The sequence below is a fragment of the Talpa occidentalis genome, unplaced genomic scaffold (genome assembly GCF_014898055.3).
Source record: "Talpa occidentalis isolate TD23 unplaced genomic scaffold, MPIMG_talOcc4v2.1, whole genome shotgun sequence".
NCBI classification, from domain to species: Eukaryota; Metazoa; Chordata; class Mammalia; order Eulipotyphla; family Talpidae; genus Talpa; species Talpa occidentalis.
This window is the reverse complement of record NW_026555331.1, coordinates 146,280,081-146,299,475: the sequence shown is the minus strand read 5'-3', so window position 1 is coordinate 146,299,475 and position 19,395 is coordinate 146,280,081. Positions and strand designations below refer to the sequence as shown.

General features: G+C 47.1%; 1 protein-coding gene across 1 annotated transcript in view; it reads right to left on the bottom strand.

Moving 5' to 3' along the window:
• TBXAS1 (thromboxane A synthase 1) overlaps positions 1–19,395 on the bottom strand; it is a 133,106-nt gene that overhangs the window by 54,174 nt on the left and 59,537 nt on the right. The window contains exon 5 of the mRNA XM_054692725.1: positions 12,496–12,612. Coding sequence (XP_054548700.1) covers positions 12,496–12,612 — 117 coding nt within the window. The remainder of the gene's footprint in view (positions 1–12,495; positions 12,613–19,395) is intronic.

Genomic DNA, 19,395 nt, shown 5'->3' with positions numbered 1-19,395 from the left:
AGCAGAACAGGCAGACTGACGGAAATATACTGCTGAGGGGAGCAGCGGGCAAGGCAGACCTCTTCTGGCAGACCTCTTCTGCCTTGCCATGTGGGTATCTCGCCGGCCATCTGGGATCAAACCCATGCTGCAGAGGCTGCGAACAGTTTCAAAGCACTGCGCTCAACTGCCTGCACCACCAGGGGAGGCCCTAATATATTTTTAATATTAAAAAATTTCTAACACACTCCCAGAAAGGTGAAGAGCATTATGATCATTCCTGTAATGATTACACGATGCCAGCATATCACGATTTCATTTTTTGACCAACAGGCTTCTTGAGTGTATGGAATTCTTAGTGGAGCCTGATCGGCACCAACACAAATTTTTGTTCTCTCCTGTAAGTTTGAAAAGCCAAGTTGGAAACATGGAGGGAACTCCTTTTAGCCAGGGCTCTTTCTAGAATAACACCATAGCAAACACCGCCTGCTGTGATCCATTGTTCTGAGCATTTTTTTTTTTAAGATTTATTTATTTATTTATACAAGCACTGGGTACAGTCAGAAGCACGGGAGGGTGGGAGAATTCACCAGAGTTAGAGCGGGGAGCAGAGCAGGCAGGACCGAAGTACACTGCTGAGGGGAGCAGCGGGTGGCAGGAGAGGTCTACGCGCCATGTGGGACCTTCACCCGGCGGCCGGGGATCGAACCGGCGCTGCAGAGGCTGCGGGCACCTTCGTAACCCAGTGCTCAACTGATGCGCTACCGGGGAGACCCTGTTCTGAGCATTTCTTATGGAAAACTTATTTTGAAATGTTATCTAAGTTTAGAATTTGCTTTTTTGACACCAGCCAGAATATGAGTTCTAAGCACAGAAGAGAATTTTGCTTGTTCATTTTGTTTCCTCCGTACTTAAAACAGTGCCTGGCACTTAATAATTTCTTGTGGGGTGAATGAATGAATCCATCAGCCAGTGAATCTTCATGAGTCCATAAACTTTGCTCTTAAAATATTGAGGCATTGAGGAAGTGTCAAATGTTAAACTTTATGTTAGAAGGTGTGTGGTCTGGAGGCAAAATCAGGCTTCCTCTAGCAGCCTCGGCTAGTTTCATTTCTACTTTCTTCCTTGTGGCTGTGATCCAGCTGCAGAGGGAGCAGGTACCCCTGGTCCCCTCCTGGACAACTGTTCTCATCCCTCCAACTGCTGTATCCCGTCCCCACATGATTTGCCCACCCGTCTCCCTTCCAGTGCCACCTTAAAAAGTGCTTATGACTGCAAAGTGTGTTTCAGGTGTGATCTGGTAAATCACAAGTGGATCACTTCCCTCACATCAATCACAAAGCCAGTGTACGTTGACTTTTCAGAAGACATGTTACACAGGCAAACATTGGGGTTCAGGTCAGTGAACACCACAAGGTCTTTTTCCATGAATCATCACCATGTACAGTTGATCTGTTGACTCATGGGAGCCCATTCATTAGAAAGGCTTTAGGCTTACATAAGACTTCTTGCTGTGCTCAGGTGTCCTGCTCTGTGTTCTGAGCAGAGCCGTCTCTTAACTGCTCTAAGACACTCAGGCTACTGGACAAGCCTGGAGAAGTGGGACTTGGGTCAGCTGTTGGCCAGATGTTGGAAGGACACGTGGCTTTTTGGACACTTTCCCACCCACCTCTTGCTTCACGCCAGCCCACCTGCCAGCGGTGTGAAGAGCAGAGTGTCACCAGGGGCCTAACTGCTTCAGTAGCTGGTCCTGAGAAGCAGAGGGGTGTCTTGTTGAGTGAGGGTGAGTGAGCCAGGGTCTGAACTCAGGGCTGCGTGGGTCCCCAGACAGGGCCCGTGGCCTGGGAAGCACTGTGGTAGTCGAGCAGCAGGTAGGTCAAGGCACAGATGTTCAGGGCAGAACATACCCACATCCCAGTTGAGAGAAGCCATGTTGTCTGAGACGCCCCCTTGTGGCCAAGAGTCTTGGCGGGAGTGTCTGCAGAGAGAAATCCTGGGGGACAGGGGGAGGTGGTTCTCATCAAGTCAGAAGAGCTTGGGGTACGGTGGTTTTGGAATTTACGTGAGTAAAAACACCCCTGGGTGGGCCAAGGGCTGTATTCAGGCATTCAAATTTCATCACCTGTAACACAGTCTATTTCTGTTCCATCTGCTCTTTGGTAACGTGCCTGCTAAGCTCCCACCTGGTTTATGGTATCGGGAGCCAAGCCCTTGGCCCCCTGCACTGCTCCTTCAGGTGGCCACAGAGCTGGCCATTATCACCACCTTCTGGCTCTCCGGCCAGCTGTGCACCAAGCTAAGTCAACATTCAGCATCATATCACTAGTCTGCCACGGAAGACGTCATCCAGTGATTCATAGAAACAGAACTGTGATTTTTTTCCCACCTCCCTAACTGGAAGCTGCTCAGAACAGAGAGGAGGGAGACCATCGTGTGCTTGGTAACTCTGGGTGGGCTGGTGACCACTGCATTCTTTCCTAAACACTCACAAACCATCCGTTTAATAATCCGTCAGTAGAAAAGTGTGCCTCCATGGGGCACTTGTGGTGACCTCTGGGCGGTTGCGCTTAGAAAACTCTCAGCCCACTTACGGTTTGGAGAACTCAGTCCTACCAAGCCCCATCCTCAGCCTGCCTGTCTTCCTCCTGGGATTTTAATAAACTGAGTGAGTGGGCCAAGTGGACTGGACTTTACTAAAATCCCACATACCTAAGTATCTCTTAGATTTGTTTATTTCAGAGGAGTCGTAACATGGTGTAAAACAAAGAAAGAAAAAAAAATCCTGTTTGAAAGGGAGTGGCTTTCCCCATCGAGCTTGAAGCTGCTTTAATGCAACAGAAATGGAATGCTACCTAACATTTGATGTACACACAGCTCTTCAGAAGCATGCCCCGCGTGTAAAGAGGGGTCTACCTATACAGAATCCAATTGCAAAAGGGGGGCTGGGCCAGCTGCTCATCACGGGGTCCTCTGTGAGCTGTGGCTGGCGTGTTTTGTTGCTGGCTGGTGTGATTGCGATTTTCTGCCACACTCGGCCTGCTGTCTGTCGAACTGAATGGATAATGGCATTTTTATTTGGGTTAATGTGATATGAGATGGGGCATGTAATATGAAAAATGCTTTAAAGAGCAATGCAGAGAAAAATATTATAAGACAATGGAGCCTGATCTGTATGTTGGTCAAAAGACATCACTCCAGCCTGCTCCTTTGTCTTACACACAAGCGGTGGTGGAATATTCACCCCGACATGTCGCATACAAACAAAAGCGCTTTGTTGGGCTTGCAGTCATGTTCATACAATCCACAAACCCCGCAGTTATTCTTCTAGATTTACAGACAAGCGGGTAGATTTACAGACAAGTGGGTAGAGGTGGCTTGTGCAAACACACACACACACACACACACACACACACACACTGCTATCATCACACAGCTTTTAATAACTCTTACATTTTGTCTTTGTAGGCTAATGAGTGATTTTCACTTATATTTTTTCCACATTTTTTATAATGTACATTTGTTACACTTACAATCAAATAAAATATTCATGTTATTAGGTTTTTAAGGAATAGTTTCTTTCTGGGGGATACAGTCGAACAGCCAAGCCTGGGGAGAAAGTTTCCCATTTGACTCTGTCACCTCCCACATTGGAGGAGGCTGTGAAGACAACTGGTCTGCAGTTGCATGAAGGACAAAGCACCAGCCTCAGTTTGGAGTGGAAATTCCCTAAGGAAGGAAGGTCTGGCTCACCTGGGGTTCACTCTCTGATAGTTCACAGTAAAAAACAACAACAAAAAAGTAGATTCTTTGCTGACTCTGCTTGAGGAATTCTGAGTCAAGGTGTAGACAGGGGGCAAAAGAATTCCAGAAAGTAGAGAGGGCTTATGAGTGAGCAAAGAGACAACTCTTGGGATGTGATGAGGAAGGGCTAAGAAACTCTCCAGCTCACAGGCTTTCTTCTGTCCTTTAAGTGACCCCCAAAACTTCATCACTGAAGTTTCTTTCCTTGAGGCCAAGACTCTGAGCTTGTTAAATACACTTGATCTGGGAAAGCACATACTCAAAACTACTCCAATGTTTAGGTTTCCTCTCCTGGCACTTTTTATTTATGTGACCTTGAGCACATTGCTTAACATCAGTGAATATTTATGTTCACCCACAAAGCGGGAACAAAGCACCTGCCTGGGAGAGTTGTGGCGAAGGTTAGAAATAAAAGATGTAAAGGCTTAGCACTAGAAGGTAGTAGGTGTTCCAGCATGGAGGTCGCCTTATGGAAGGTTCCTGGAGGATTCCCAAGGCCCCAGTCTGGATTGGACACATAGTCTCATTCTCTCTTATTCCTCACAGACAATGCCCTGTTGCCTCTGCCTTTCCTGTCTCACCACATTAACACCACTTTCTTTCTTGTATCTTTCTCTCATCCTTCCCTCCCCAGTGACCGCTCTAACTCAGGCTTTGCTGCCAGTTACCTGGAAGAGGTGCCATCTTGTGTTCTGAGAACAAAGGTCACGTCTTAAGCACCATTGTAGTCTTAGTAACTTGTACGGTGCCTGGCACATAGGTGTACTAAAAATCAGCTTTCAAAAGTGCTCCCTGACCTTCTTGCCTACTGTTTTTTCACTCTCCAATCCACCCTGTATGCAGATACCAGATTGGTCTTTTGAAAATACTTGGTGTCTGAGCAATGTTTTACTGAAACCCTTTGGAGATCTCCATTGACTGAAGGACATAGAAACAAGCTTCTTATCCTATCTTCCAAAGCCCATAAGAACTAAATTCTGCCAATGAGCATGTGAGTAAGCTTAAAACAGGTCTTGCTTCAGATAAGTTGTCAGGTGAGCCCATAGCCCAGGAGGACAGCTTGACACAGAGAGCCCCTAAGTCAGAGGCACCCAGCGAAGCCCAGCCTGAATTCCTGGCCCACAGGAACAATGAGCTCTAATGGTTGGTTGTCTTAAGCTGCTAAGTTTTGGGACAATTTGTTACACAGCAATAGCTAATTAATACATTTTCAGTGTCACCCACATGTGTTGGCGTGTGTTATTGAAGTTTTTGACATTTGTTCTATTAGAAATGGACATAGTATGACACATTCAGTTGATTCTCTAGAAATATCTCTGTGAGGGTTGAATGCTCCTTGAGGACCTTGATAGGGAAGGAAGGTGTCCGTGAAAGACTGTAAGACTGAGATCTTCTCTCTAGCTGAGCAGGATTGCAATGTGGTTCTCTGGGAGCTGGCCCCAAGTCAAAGACCTGAACCTATGCTGTTGAGCAAGTTATTGGAATGTCTCTGAACTTTGGGCCTTACCCCAAGTGAGGGGCTCACAGCAATGAATTGTAGTAGACATTTCTATAGACATTCTAGAGTTCCAAGGAGACCACTAAGCACCAGTTGGAACAGTTGCTTGGGGACCATGGAAAGGGCAGGCAAATTCCTAGCTTGGGTCAGGTAAGGGTCAGCTCAGTGGGACCAACTACTTGCTCCAGTAGATGCCACCCCTAGGAAAGCTTTTTGCGTCTCTTTAATGCTTAGACTTCAGAATTACATAAAGACCTAGAAGACAGCATCTGGTTATATTTATGTTCAAATAGTTTAGGAAAGTGAGAATTAGAACTCCAGATCCTCTGACTCTGGGGTTGTTATTTTTCCCAAAAATTAGGATCCCCTTGCTGCTCAGTTATTAACGTCTAGGCCACAATGTCACTCAGTGCAGGTCTAGTGCCATAAACATGAAAACCAAACAAACTTGAACACCATTTGCCTTTAGAGTTCCTGAAAGTTTGGAGAACGGAGTAAATTTGAGGACTAGGGAAAGAAGAGGGGGTCTCTTAGTGCTGCCTTGCACTTTTTTTGTTGGGATAGCCCCACACATCAGTGATGTGAACTCCGGGGGACTCATCTGTCCACACATGAAGAGGGTCTCCCAGAAGAGCCTTAGCAGAGGCCGCCACACTGTGATCAAAACATGGCCTGGGATCTGCCTTTGGGGCCACTGCAAAGTGGAATCTCCAGAGCTAGACCTGCAGGGTCCGCAGCTGCTCCAGAAGGATTTGCAGCGTGGGTGTGAGGGACATCTGGGGATCTTAGGAGGCTGAACAGATGAAATGGAGCCCCTTCTTCACACTCCTCCACTTTCAAGTATTTAATAGCTCCTCACTCTCCAGTGAAGTTCACGCCAAACACTCCCCCTGGCACCGACAGTGAACTCTACATGCCTAACCTACTTTCCCACACATGCACCCCATGTCCTAGCTAGCTTGTTCCCCAAACATACCCCGTACTTTTTGTCTAGATGCCTTTGTGCCCATAGCTCAGGCCACCTGCAACGCACCTTCTCTCTCTGCCAGAACTCAGCAAAATCTTCAGGGCTCAAATCCAACACTCCATCCCCCGCCATCCCCAACGTGGTTTCTGATGCTTCAAAGAGGAAGTGAGCTCTGTCGCCATCATCCACAACTTGGGAATTATGTGGGGATTTATGCACCATGTTGCCCTTCTACATTATAAACCCCCTAAAGACAGGAACTAATATTTGTTGAATTTTATGAATTTAATGTTCCATTCTATTTGGCATTCTTAGACCTTTGGGCAATGTTTTGGGGCTAATGTCAGAGGGGGATTTTCTGAATAAATAAGGGTCTGCTAAGGGGTGGGAGATGGTATTTAAACATACAGTTGGTTTAAAAAATAGAAAAATGAATAGCTGAAAGTGTTCTAAATTGACGACTGACACATGTAAGATTAATACCAGCTAACGAAACTTATAGCCTCCTCCTGCCACCCAGATATTAAAAACATCCATGACTTATTTTTATGCAGAAATTCCCGCTGTTAGTTATCAGCTCTGGCCATCTAGGTGAATAATCAAGTGTCATTTCTAATAAGTCAGTGACTCCTATCAAGAGTTGTGACCAATTAGAACTCACTCCAGCGAGGAGGTGGCTGCGGGGTTGCCCAGCAACGGCCAAGCCGGGAGGCACATTTAGATGCTCTTTTAGATTTAACCAGAGCGATGTTATGATTCTGGCAAAGGAAAGCCAAATTATAACCCAGGATGGGGTACCCATGATGAGGAGTGTGTTTTCTTTTAAATGCAAATGGAAAAGGCACAGTTTAACCAGAATTTAAACAGTCCATCATTATACCGATTTTAATTAGGAGATTAGGTGTCGGTGGAATATAGCTGTGTGGCTGCATAATGGTCTCTTGCTGCTAGATAAGTACACAGACATTCTGGAAAATGGGTAACTGGTCAGGCAGAGACAATGTGTTTTTGGACTCTGAAGTACTTATTACCACAACCATACTTTCATCTTTGTTGTTTGGAAGGATTAAGAAATAGAAGCAAATATTAAACATGGACTACTGGAGGCTGATGCAGCCTCGGGAGAAAGCCTCTTGCTCTGACGTTATGGGGCGAACGGGTTCTGTTTTAGAAGCCCTGTGTGTGCTTGTCTGAAGAGTTCACAGTGAAATGTAAAGGCCAAACTGAGCTGTGAGGATGACTGTGATCCCGCAAAGACTTTTGCACTGAAATGGCCATTGTCATGCATTTATGTATAAGCTGGCTATATCAGGTTAACATTTTTTTAAGTTGTAGTCATTCCTGGGTAATATGTCTTCCCCAAGGCAGGAGAGGTCTAGAGGGAATAATAACCACATCTGCCTCCTCCTTTAAGATTCATATATTATTGACTGTGCCTTCCTGACAGGAAACATCTGGATGAAAGTGAAAAATGAGGCAGAGAGCTGGTTCTCAGTGACTGGGAGTGATACCAGCCTTTCCTGCTGGCCTGACTTTTCTTTAGCCGAGACCCCGCGAGGAGAGACACTGTTGGCTCATTTACTCTCGAGTGACACACATCCAGCCTCAGACCCTCTTAGAGGAAGCCTCCAGGTCTCCTGTGTCTGCTCTGTGGGTCCCCCAAAAGCCTCAGGCATTGCATGAATGAGGAAATAGCCTTCATTTCTGTTGGACCTTGAGGGATGAGAAGATAAAAGCCACCCTATGAGGTGGGGTCTGGGCCATCCAACTCAAAACCTGCTCTCCCCTCGAGAATGGAGTTCCCCATGCAGTCTGCCTCCAAGGGCTCTGCGTCCGAGAGCCTCACTTCTCTCAATAGCTGTTCTTGACGTGAAGGATACATGCGTGTTTTTATCTATTGAACACGTGTTTGAGCCCAGAATAAACAAACTTAAACAGTTGTCTTTACTTCAGGCCTTTTGCAAGCTTTTCATAGGCTAAGATCCATAGTGGACCTCTAAGAAGATGGTTTGCAGTGTTTTACCGAATTATGTGACCCTGGAGTGTTCTTAGTCCAAAGATTTCAAGTTCCTTTCCGTAATACTTCATAGCTTAAAGTTCATCATCATAGAAGCACAGTCTGGATGCTTTTCTCCTGAACGTATTATTTTATTCTTGCTTATGCCGAAGGTTATCTGTCACGTTTGTGCTGACTTACACACTCTTAGGATAAGTTTTAGGAGCTAATTCCAATTGATTTAATATGATTTTTTAAGTCAGAAGACCTTAGAGAAAAACACAAATGTCTAGATCATGGTGTTCACCTGCTTTCAGATGAGTTATAAAATTTAAGAATAAAACTAGTACCCACCTGGGTCCCCAGGGAATCCCATTATTTTTATTTTTCCCCCAGAGAAGAATTAATTAAGCCCTAGTTTAGTTTCCTGAAATTAAATCTATTTACTTCCCAGCCTATAATTAAGTTTTACAATCTCAGGGTAGTTTGTGGTAAAGAATCTAGCAAAAGACTCTGTAAAAGTCTAAGTAAATCTACTGGTTGCCCCTTAAAAAAAATTAATCCTTTAGGGGATGAGGTGAAAACTCTGGCAGGCTAATAGAGCAAAAATTTTCCCTAATAAAAAAGTCAGTTGTTTTCCCAGAAATGCAATTTTTTTCATATAAATCCCAATAACTTGTCTGGCACTGAATTACAATTTCAGAGTCTCTTCTTCTGGAATCGGGGATGCATCAATCAAGTTTTCACTGGTTCTCTGTCTTTCTCTATTATCCCTTAAGACTTAAGTCAGAGCCAATTTTATTTTAAATAAAAATATGGATTCATGATATAATGCTGATTTTCAAGTAACTTTCAAGCTTTGTTGACAGAGGAAGCCTAATATCCCCACAAATAAAGATGGTGTCATCCAGAGGCTTTGAATATTAATGACGCCGACTCGGGTAGTAAAGGTCTGAAGGAGGAAAGGCTCAGAATTGCAAGGGAAAACAAATCTGCACTTCAGGAATAAACCCTGAAGTTTGATAATAAAAGTCCAAAAGCTACTTATTAAATCAGAAAGGACTGAAGATATTGATATTTCAAAGCTATTTCCAGGGAAACAGACTCAGGTACCCACGCCAAGAGGAGGACAGTGACCTAAGGAGCAAAAAGTAGGGTCGATTCCAAGGAAGCATCTAGAAACCAGGAGGGTCATCCACGCTGGAGAAGGAGGCGGTCAGGGACACTGATTTCTGGCAGCCTGTCCTCTCGCCTTCATTCATCTTTGTCCTGTACTTTTTAGTCCTTGTGTCTCCTATTTAAGCAGCATTCAGCACCTTGCTGCTGCTTCCTTGAAATACTCCCTTCCCCCTCCATTCTCAAGGATCTCTGTTTCAGGCTGCTCTCCTCTATCCTTCTCTGTAGGTGTCTCCTCTGCCCCTCGCTTCAACACGACTCTCCTGGGTGCTCTTCTCTTCTTATGGGGCTCACAGTCTTGGGGGGGCCATACCCATGTCTGTCTTTAATGCCCATCTCCCTACACCTCTGCTGAGCTCAGGCCCTGCAGCCTCCTTCCTGAGGCATCTGCCTAGCTGCCTCCTGGGGAACTGACCCTTACCAGGTCCAAACTCTCCAGAGGGGGAGAAAAGCTACTGCCCCCCGCCCCCCTTTGGCATCCTTTCTAATGGAAACTCAAGAAACTAAATTGAACTGTGTTGAGCAGAAAGAGCTTTAAGTTGACCAGTAGCGTATGTTATGTAATGGGTGAACGTTGATGCAAACCCAGGGAGTCGATGTCATTTCTTAACTCTCCCTCCCAGCCACTCCTCCCTTTTGTCCCCTTGGTTGATGAACCCCTCTTCACCCCAAGAGCTGTGAATCCCATGGAGGAACCCTACTTCCAGCACCTAATTCAGGTACTGAGAATTGCATTTCTGAGCCAGAGGAGAAAAGGCCTTGGATCCAGGAGCTCTGGATTTGCTTGGGACACCACAGTGTGTTCATTTCTGGAGTCGACCTTGTCAGGTGCTCAAGAAATCCAGACCCTGATAGGCTGCAGCTTCATCTTACCCGCTGCCCCCTGCCAGAGAAACACAGCTTGAGTGTCAGGAAAACTTTTTCCTTCCTTAAAAAAATCGATACCCTTCATCAATTTCTTTTTAACAAATGAGATTCTGCATGGCTGGTGATGTCAAGTCATTATTTACTCATGAATAAAGAAATACAGCACAATTTGCGCTGGAGATCACAACCCAGGCTTTGCCTTACTCTCCTCTTTGCTTCCTTGGGGTTAACTCAACAGTGTAGTGATTCGGAAATAAAGGTGACCCTCCCTCCAGCAGCGGCAGCTGGCCCAAGTGGCGCTCTGCAACTTTCTGAAGCAGCAGGCCCTTCCTGCAAACACATCTCACACTGAGCTCTGCAGAGAGTGGCCAGTGTGGAGCTGGGAGATGCTCCTGCAGCAGAGGGCAGGAGATGCCCCTGCTCCTGAGGGAACCATCCGTGACTGGTGGTTAGAATCACCTGGGGAGCCCTGAACCCCTCAAGCCCAGGCTCACTCCAAGTCAAACCAATTTAATCAAAACTTCTTGATATGGGGCCCATAGTGATGAGTTTGCAAGGCTCCCCAGGCGATGCCAGTATGACCTGAGGCTGAGGAGGCTGCATCTGGGTTACACTCGTCAATGGTCTCTTGCCCCTCACCAACCCCCTTAGCTGATTGGGGTCTGGAAGAAGGAACTGAGCTGGTGATGGCTGGCCTGCATGGGATGCTGGGGCCTGCTGCGGCAGCTGCCCCCCTGTGGGGGAAACATGAGCAAGACACAGGCCCAGGCGATGGAGATACATGGCTCTACCGGAGAGAAAGGAGAAATCTGTATTCTATCTGAAAGCTTTTTCCAGACATCAGCTGATCCCAAATTTAAGCAGAAAAGGAGGCATGTTGCTTCAGGCTCCCTGCATTTCCACAGAGACCCCATGTGCTCCTCCTCCCTGGCCCCAGCCTCCAGACAGCCCCTGGAGAGTGCCAGGGAGCTTTGATGGTAAGAGAAGCCATCAAGCAGAAGGTTCTAACCTTGGCTGTGACACGGGGCACCTTCCTTCATCTTTGTGGCTCAGTTTCCTCATCTGTCAAATGAGGGTGATGGCAGTGTCCCTCACAGTTCACATGCTGCCCTCAAACAGCAAAGACCTCTGCAGAAATGCAAATCTCAGCCTCATTCCTCAGTGAGGTTGAGGGCAGGACCCCTGGTTTCTCAGTGAGTTTAATTAATGGCTTAATTGTGAAATATGGGACCCTCTCCTATTCTAGGGACTTCAGAGGAGTTACAGGAATCAAACAAGACCAGATGAGGGAGCACCTTGAGTATAAGCCAGGAGTATTGCTCATTTATTGAGCTGTGAACAGGCCGCTCCAAGCCGGGCATTCTAGCCCAGCAGGGCCTGGTGGACACTGTATGGAGGGCTCTGACGGTCACTTGCTTTGGAGTTACCATGTTCCTGGGACCCAAATTAGGCGGTCCCGCCTTCAGGCAGCAGTGTCCAAGTGGTCAGTACCCAGCTGCTGCGGAATTCGGAACATACACCAAAGCCAGACCAACGACAGGGCCATCAGCGAGGAGGTGTCACAATGACCGGGAGGCCGACGAGCAGCCCCTAAAGAAGAGTGGGTCACGGGGGAGAGGAGACCAGGGCCTTAGAGGGGAGGCGGCATGCTGTGGGCGCGGCCTTCTCTCTGACTGGCTATGAGGGTTCACCTGGGCATACCTGCTGGCCTGGAGCTCTGCCGGAAACATCCGTTGATTCCCCCCAATAATGCACAACCCTCCCGCTCCAGTTCCAGACTCACCACTCACCCTGGCTTCAAGTCCGTCTGTGGGGGCTCAGTAAAGAGGGGCCGCTGTTTGGAAGCACTCACGTCTCCCGGAGCAAGTGTGAAATGGGGAATCTCGGGCCCCAGCCCAGGCCTACAGAGTCAGAACCTGCCTCTTAAGATCCCCCCATGGTCCTTTGCACATCAGAGTACCAGAGTGCCCCTCCACACTCCCGGGGCAGCCTCTGGACACCGGGACCCTGAGAACTGGGTGACTCATGCGGTCTGGACCCCCGGGGATGTGGGGGGGCCGCAGTGAAAGTCACTCCAATACAGTGTCCCTTGTGTTTGACATCAGAGGGAGGTTTGAAGGCCCTGGGGGCAGCTCATTTGAAGCCACCTGCTCTCATGATGCAACCTGAGCCTGCTCCTTAAGAAGGCAGCTGGCATTTCCCTGGTCTCACCTCATTCAGCTTCTCAGGACTGAAGGCGGAAGTCAGGACACTTCTGACCTCTTCCCATCTCTTGTCTCGTAAAAACAGGATGCTGTCAGCCACTGGCTTGGATTCCAAGCCTGATGCCTGATGGGAAGTGACAAGCAGAGGGTTAGGACACTCAGAAACCAAGGTCACCTTGGAGGTCACACGGGTCCATGGTGGACAGTGTTCTTATAATCCACCAGGGACCTCCAAGTGGGGAGATTTCTCTTGCAAGGATACAGGAAAAATCAAGACTCACAGAGAATGATCTAAAACGTCACCACCAGGGGCCGTGGGGTGGGGGTGCAGATGGGTAAGCCCTGCTGGTCCCGTCCTGCCCTGTCACGACATGTCACCCTGTAGAAGCACTCAGGGGCTCCTGGGGCTCTGCAGTCCCTGCTGAGCAAGGCTTCCCTGAGGACCAGACAGCAGGCTTCTCGGAGATGGGCTTGTCTCCCTGGGACTCAGTGCCCTGTCTGCAGTCAGTGGCAAGGGACTTGTGGCTGGATTGTTTAGGTTGGGCGGGGAGTTGACAGATATGTGGGTGGGTCCATGGGGGGTGGAGTGGAGAGAGAGAAAGTGGGGAATGTGGGGGTAAAGAAGAGGGGAAAAGAAGACTCTTTCAGAGGCATGTTCCAATAGAGCCACTTCCAAATGTACACCCTGCACATTTCTTGTTCATTCACTCATTCATTTTTCTCTTTCAACATTTATTGAATGTTTGATAATTCAAGGAGCTGGCTAGCCAGTATTTAGTAAAGACATCGCTTTGGCCCTCGTGGAGTTGATAGTCTAGTGGGGACAGTAAGCTCATAAACCTACCAAGAGTTGTTACGGTGTGTGAGAACATGAGTTATGAAGGGAGGGGGATGGGGCTAGTGGAGAACATGGGATGGGCCTCGAAGCCTGGCAAGGCTGCTCTGAGGATGAGATGTTTAAGCTGAGTCTGAAGCGTGCTGAGGGTGAAATCGCCTTATCCCTTCTTCCACGTCATTCTATTCCTTTCTCAAACCAGCTGTCTCACCACGTAGTCAAAACTGGGGTCTCCAAAGTTGGTCAAGACACCCCCAGACCCAGGGCGGTGGGAGACAGGGGGACTGGAGGATCAAGCCCTCCTCAAAACCCCGTGTGATGTACGGTTTCACTATTTCTCTTCACTGTTTTAATTATAGTTGGAACATGAAGCCAGCATCATAATTCAAAAGCCTTGTAAAAACTACTATTTGGAGGAAAATTATAATTTTCTGATAAAATATGAACACTCAAAATAAGCTATAAAACATAGCTGCAGAGTATCTAGGGAGGATTTAATTATATATTAGAAGCAAGTGGCTGGGATATTTTTCTGCAGAGGAATACCTCTCTATATTTAGAATGAAATTCTTTAGAAGTGTCACGGTCACTATCCAGAACTGTGGGTTTATGGAATTTCTGGAACACAACCCGTTTGTTTAGGTTCCAGAGTCAAAGGAGGAAATTGTACGTTATGTTATTTGTGTGTTGGCCAGCACCCAGGCCTGTGCCACGCTACACGTGATAAAGCATTTACTCCCAGGGGAGCTGGTTGATGGGGTTCTGGTGAAACAGAATAAAAAAGAGTCAAGATCTATTGGATTTTGTGTTTCTCCTTCAGACTTAAGGAATGGACCCAGGAGTTTTTACCTGGAGGACAAATCCAGGCCTGTGTGCCACCTGTCCAGACGCCCCCCAATGTCTCCCTCAACAACCCTCATGGCAGCCATCTCCCCTCAGCCACCAAGTCCATTATAGTTTTTCATGTGTTTTGATGGAAAATTTCAGGATCATTAGTTACTGTTTCATTTCTAGACCCCATACTGCAAGACAGAGCAGCAAACACATCTCACCAGAAGAACCGAGAGTGAGGGGACATGGAATAATGTCTTATGAAATTGAAATCTAACTGGAAAGAGAAAACTCAGAAGATCGCAGAGTGGGACTTATATGTGCTCAAAGAAAAAATGTGTTGATTGCACATTACACAGAGTGGGCAGCAGCTTGTTTTTGTGACTCTCGGGGGTAGAACTAGATTCATGAGTGGAAGCTATGGGGAAAATTCTAGCTCTGCCTTGAGTGATGAGCTCCCCGTCACTGGACACTGTACCCCACTTCTTGGAAGTTTGTTCTAAATGCCCTTTAAGAACTCTTCTGACTCTGAGGCTTTATCTCCAGGAGACCACTCCAGGTATTTTTTTTTATTAGTTTGTACACACACACACACACACACATCCCCCCCCCCCCCATATAATGCAGGACCTTCTTGAGCATTGTCGAGTACGCAGTTGGGTAGAGTAAGTACTTTCACTCTGTGGGGCAGCCTTCACCGCCGTGCATCACCAGAATTCTTGTCATCTTGAAAAACTGGAACTCTGGGCCCATTAAATGTGAATAACTGCCCACTGCCCCTCCCCGCCCCCACCTGTATATAATAACATATTAGGGTTACGGATGCGGCAGCTCTAGGGACAGAGCGCTGTCGCTGAAGGGAATGAGGCACAGGACTGGTAGATTTGATGCGGGAGGACTGTGAGTGTGGGGGCGGAACGGAGATGCTGGTGACAGGGTTTTGGGGTTCCCATCCTGTCAGTCTAACCCTGTGTGCAGAGTCTCAGTTGAACCCCTCCAATCACTTTCCAGTTGGGTTTGATCAGCCTGTTCTCTCTCTCTCTGCAGCCACCATCCGGGCTGAGGTCACCATGATCTCACGACCCCCACGGTTCCCCTGCCTCCAGCCTTATCTTTACTTCCCGTGTCCCCACTAATCTGCAGGACCTTTCTGAAACACAGGCCTCATCTTGTCCAGTGACCGCTTTTTATGGGAACCTCTAACTTGGCTCTTTAGGGTGCCTTTCCAAAGTGTGCAACGCAAGGTCTAAAGGGCTCTTTAATGCCCCCGTCCCTGCAGGTCCCTCGATACACAGGCAGCCCCACAACCTACTCCAGGTACAAGTTAATCAGCAGTCGATCACAGTCCTAATAGAGGAAGGAGAAACAAAACTTCCAGAGAATATCTTTGTGACCTTGTAGACAGGCAAGCCTTCTTCAACAGAATGCCAAAAGAAATAGCCGTGAAAGAAGATTTTTCTATACTGGACTTATATTAACAAAGGATGTCATTAAAATGAGTAAGCGAACCACAGATTGGAGAAGACATTCACAATACGCCTATCTGACAAAAGACTCATATAAAGAATGATAGTATGTCGATCGTAAAAAGTCAAGCACCTTAAAAATGGGCAGAATTAGACAATTCATAAAAAAGACATCCCAGTGTGATGTCCCATGAACATATGAAATAGTGTGCAACATCACCGGTCACCCAATGCAAATTAGAACAGTAATGAGATGCCTGATAACCCAGTCGCCAGAATAACTACCATGAAAAACAATGACAGGACAAACTGTTGACTAAAATGTGGAACAATTGGACCTTCTTTCATCACTGCTGGGAGTAGGAATTGGCTCATCCACTTTGGAAAACTGTTTCATAGTATGTATCAAAAAGGCAAACATACACCCTAGCTTATGATCCAACTATTTCACCCCTAAATATATGCCACCAAGAACAATCTTGATATGCTCAAACCAACTTAATTTGTAGTAGTAAAAGCTGGAAAGTACCTAAATGTCTGTCAATAGAGGAATAGATAAATTATGGTATATTTCTACATTGGAATACTATACAACAATTAAAAAAGAATGAACTCCCAACATGTTGTAGTTGAATTTCCCAGATACTGTGTTGAGCAGAAGAAGCCAGGACAAAAGGACACATACTCTGTGTTACCATTTACATGAAGTTCAAGAGCAGGAAAAAAAATCAATGGTGATAGATGTCAGAGGATTGATTATCTCTGGGTGGTGATGGTGATGATGGGTGTTTGACTAGGAAAAGGCCTGAGGGAACCTTCTGGAGTGTTGGAAATGTGCGACATCTTGATTCGGGTGTTAGTTACATGGGTGCATACATATGCAACAATTCATTGAACTTTAACTCAAGATTTGTATATATAAGTTATCTCAATTTAAAAAAATACTAAACAACCAAAAACATTTATTTGGACAGACTTGAATGCTGGAAGCCTACCAACACGATGAAAATCAACAGATGTAACTTTAAGACTCCATATTTAGATGAAAACTTCAGTTGTGCAGAGTATGGGATGGAAGAAAACTGACTTACAGAAATCCATGTGCTGCTGTGATAAATGAAGGAGAGGGACCATATGATCTGCACAACGGTCTCCAGAAGAGGACTCCAGAATTTAAGGGGCTATCAGGGCACCCCCTCTGCTCAGGAATCCCCTGGCCAGTTGGGATCCTTCTGACTACCACCAAGGTCACCACGCTCCAACATGATCTCTGACTTGTTGCAGGCTTAGGGGATTGCAAATTCAGCTTATCAAGTGTGAACCTCAATGGAGCACCCACTATATGCCAGGTGTTATGCTCCCACCAAAACTATCAGGACTCCCTGATGACTGGGAGAGTAGGTACAAGGTGGTTTATAACCAACACATGTTGATCTTGCAGCTAACAACGTGCTTTTTGAATTAGTTCATTAGTTCATTAATTTGGGGGTAGTGCCCCAGTAATTAGGAAACACCATCCTGATAAGCAGTGTTGGTTCAGAAGCAGCCTCCTGGCCCCCCTGCTGTTTTCCTGGACAGCTGAACATGTTTGCCTCTTCAATTAAGATCTCTTAAAATAGAGTCTCTCTTCTTAGTAGATCAGCAAAGCATAAACTTTAAACTTTGAAGAATTACACAATGCCGAGTAGCAAGTTATTACAGAAAACCAACACCTCTGCATTCTGTGCTCCCAGGAAGAGAACAACTATTTATTGCAAGGGCCAGACCAGGGATTCTCAGCTGACCCAGTGAGTGAGCATTGGTGTAGAGTGGTAAGCACAGAGCTACTCACTCTTCCCAAAAAGCTGCAGCATTGCATTTTTGCTGTTCCCGAGTATGCATGCTGTTCTAAAAAAGACATAATAGAATATGAAGCCATAGCTCCCCACCCCCTACAAAAGAAAAAAGGTCTTCTTGTGTTGTTCTGGAACATGCAAGACCATTGACTTAAGATCTATACAATCTCAGACTCGCCTCTTGGTGGGACAATCAACAGTTTTCCTCAAATTAGTCCCATAGAGCCTCCGGCAACAGGTAAACAGAGCAAGATGCTTTAAAAACTCCAAAAGACACTTATATTTCAGGGGTAGTGGTTTGTTTTATATTTGTTTAGTATTAAGCACATCAAGTAGGCTGCAAAAATATATCAGAAAGTATACACCATCACCAAAAAGCCCGGATCCACTGTGACAAACTTTTTTCTAATTCTCGTATAACCTCACCCAGACCAGGAAACTTCTATTTCACAGTGGTCAGCGCCAATGGGTGAACCACGGTGCCCCCACCAGCCTCCCAAGGGCCATTTTGAGCTTCCAACAAGATTTAGAAATTTTAAAAAGTTCTGTAAGGCATTAACAGAAGATCGAGCATTTAAATTGGTACTGCTTAACACAATCCCTACATTCTTAACAGTTCAGGGAGCTGTTGGAGATTGGGAGCTCATGTGGTCGTACCATGTAGAGAGGCTGAGTTAACTCTGTTTTAGGGCTCAGGCAAGCCCATGGATCCGGCTTCCTCAGGACCAGCCGATCTGGCTGGGGAAGACCAGGAGCCTGCAGGCCTATAGGGGGTTGGCATCCCATCTGGCTGTGAGGCCGGGACTTCCAGGGTGCAGCCTGGGGAGAGAAGCTTCCAGGTGCGAGTGGAGCATTTCCTGTGCAGAGCACAGTGTCACAGGAAACAAAGCATCCTGTCTCAAAGTAGACAGGGCGTCGGGAGAATGAGGTGGCGCTCCTGCTCCTGGTTCTCTGGGTCTGGGCCTTCAGCAAGAACTGCCTTGCTCGGCCCTGCCTCCCTAACATTTCTCAAGAAATGCACATCTACACACAGTCCTCAAGATTTGACACAAGTGACAAACGAGGACTTCCCTAAGAGTGTGCCAAAGCCATCCTCACAGCCTTCGTCTTCCTGCACACATTTAAAGGTCTGAATGCTTTAGGGAGAGGCGATCAGAATCGCTAGCAAGTTTTCCAAAGATGTGGAGGGGGCCAGTGGCAGTTGCCTTTTTTTTTTTAAGTCCTCTAGTTACCGTTTAAATTATTTTTGTTGCGGTCACGTTGGTCGTCAACACTGAGGGTGATTTGGAGATAAGTGTTCCCACCTCTGCAGGTGTAAGCTACCGCCCACCTCTACCGCCAAGACACCAACACTCCCCTCTAGTCCAGTGGGTCCTGCCCCCCTTTTAGGGGACCTTTGATGGCAAACCTGCTGAGGCCCCCTCCTGCCTTGGGTGCCAGCAGGTGGGTCCCTGCAGCCCCTGCTCAGGTGGCCCATTCCCTGGAGCTCAGAATGGAAGCTGCCTCCCCCGCGAGCATGGTAATGAGCCAGTGCCCTCCTCCCTAGTGGGGCGCTGCTTCAGATCGGGGGTGGTGGGGCTTCTGGTGACTAATTTCCCTTAGAACTTCAGCATCTTCACCAGTGCCAGGGACTTGGTGGTTTCACAGGACTCTACCCCGCAGCCTGCACCAATCCACGGCCACTCCCTCTATGTGCCGCCACCGGCCTGGGCATGGGTGTCCCTGCAGCCTCACCCACTCTCCTTGCTGTTCTGGGGACCCCACATAAAACTCCCTAGCAGCAGGACAGCAACACCCCCTTCTGACTAGACCAACCCGACTGGGGCCTAACCCTGTTCCCTATCACTCTTCCTCCAGCTGCCCCCTCTCTGGCCTTGCTGAGCAGCCAGGCATGAGAACTTCTGCAGCTGGCCTTGACCATGTCCCTTGAGTCACGCGGA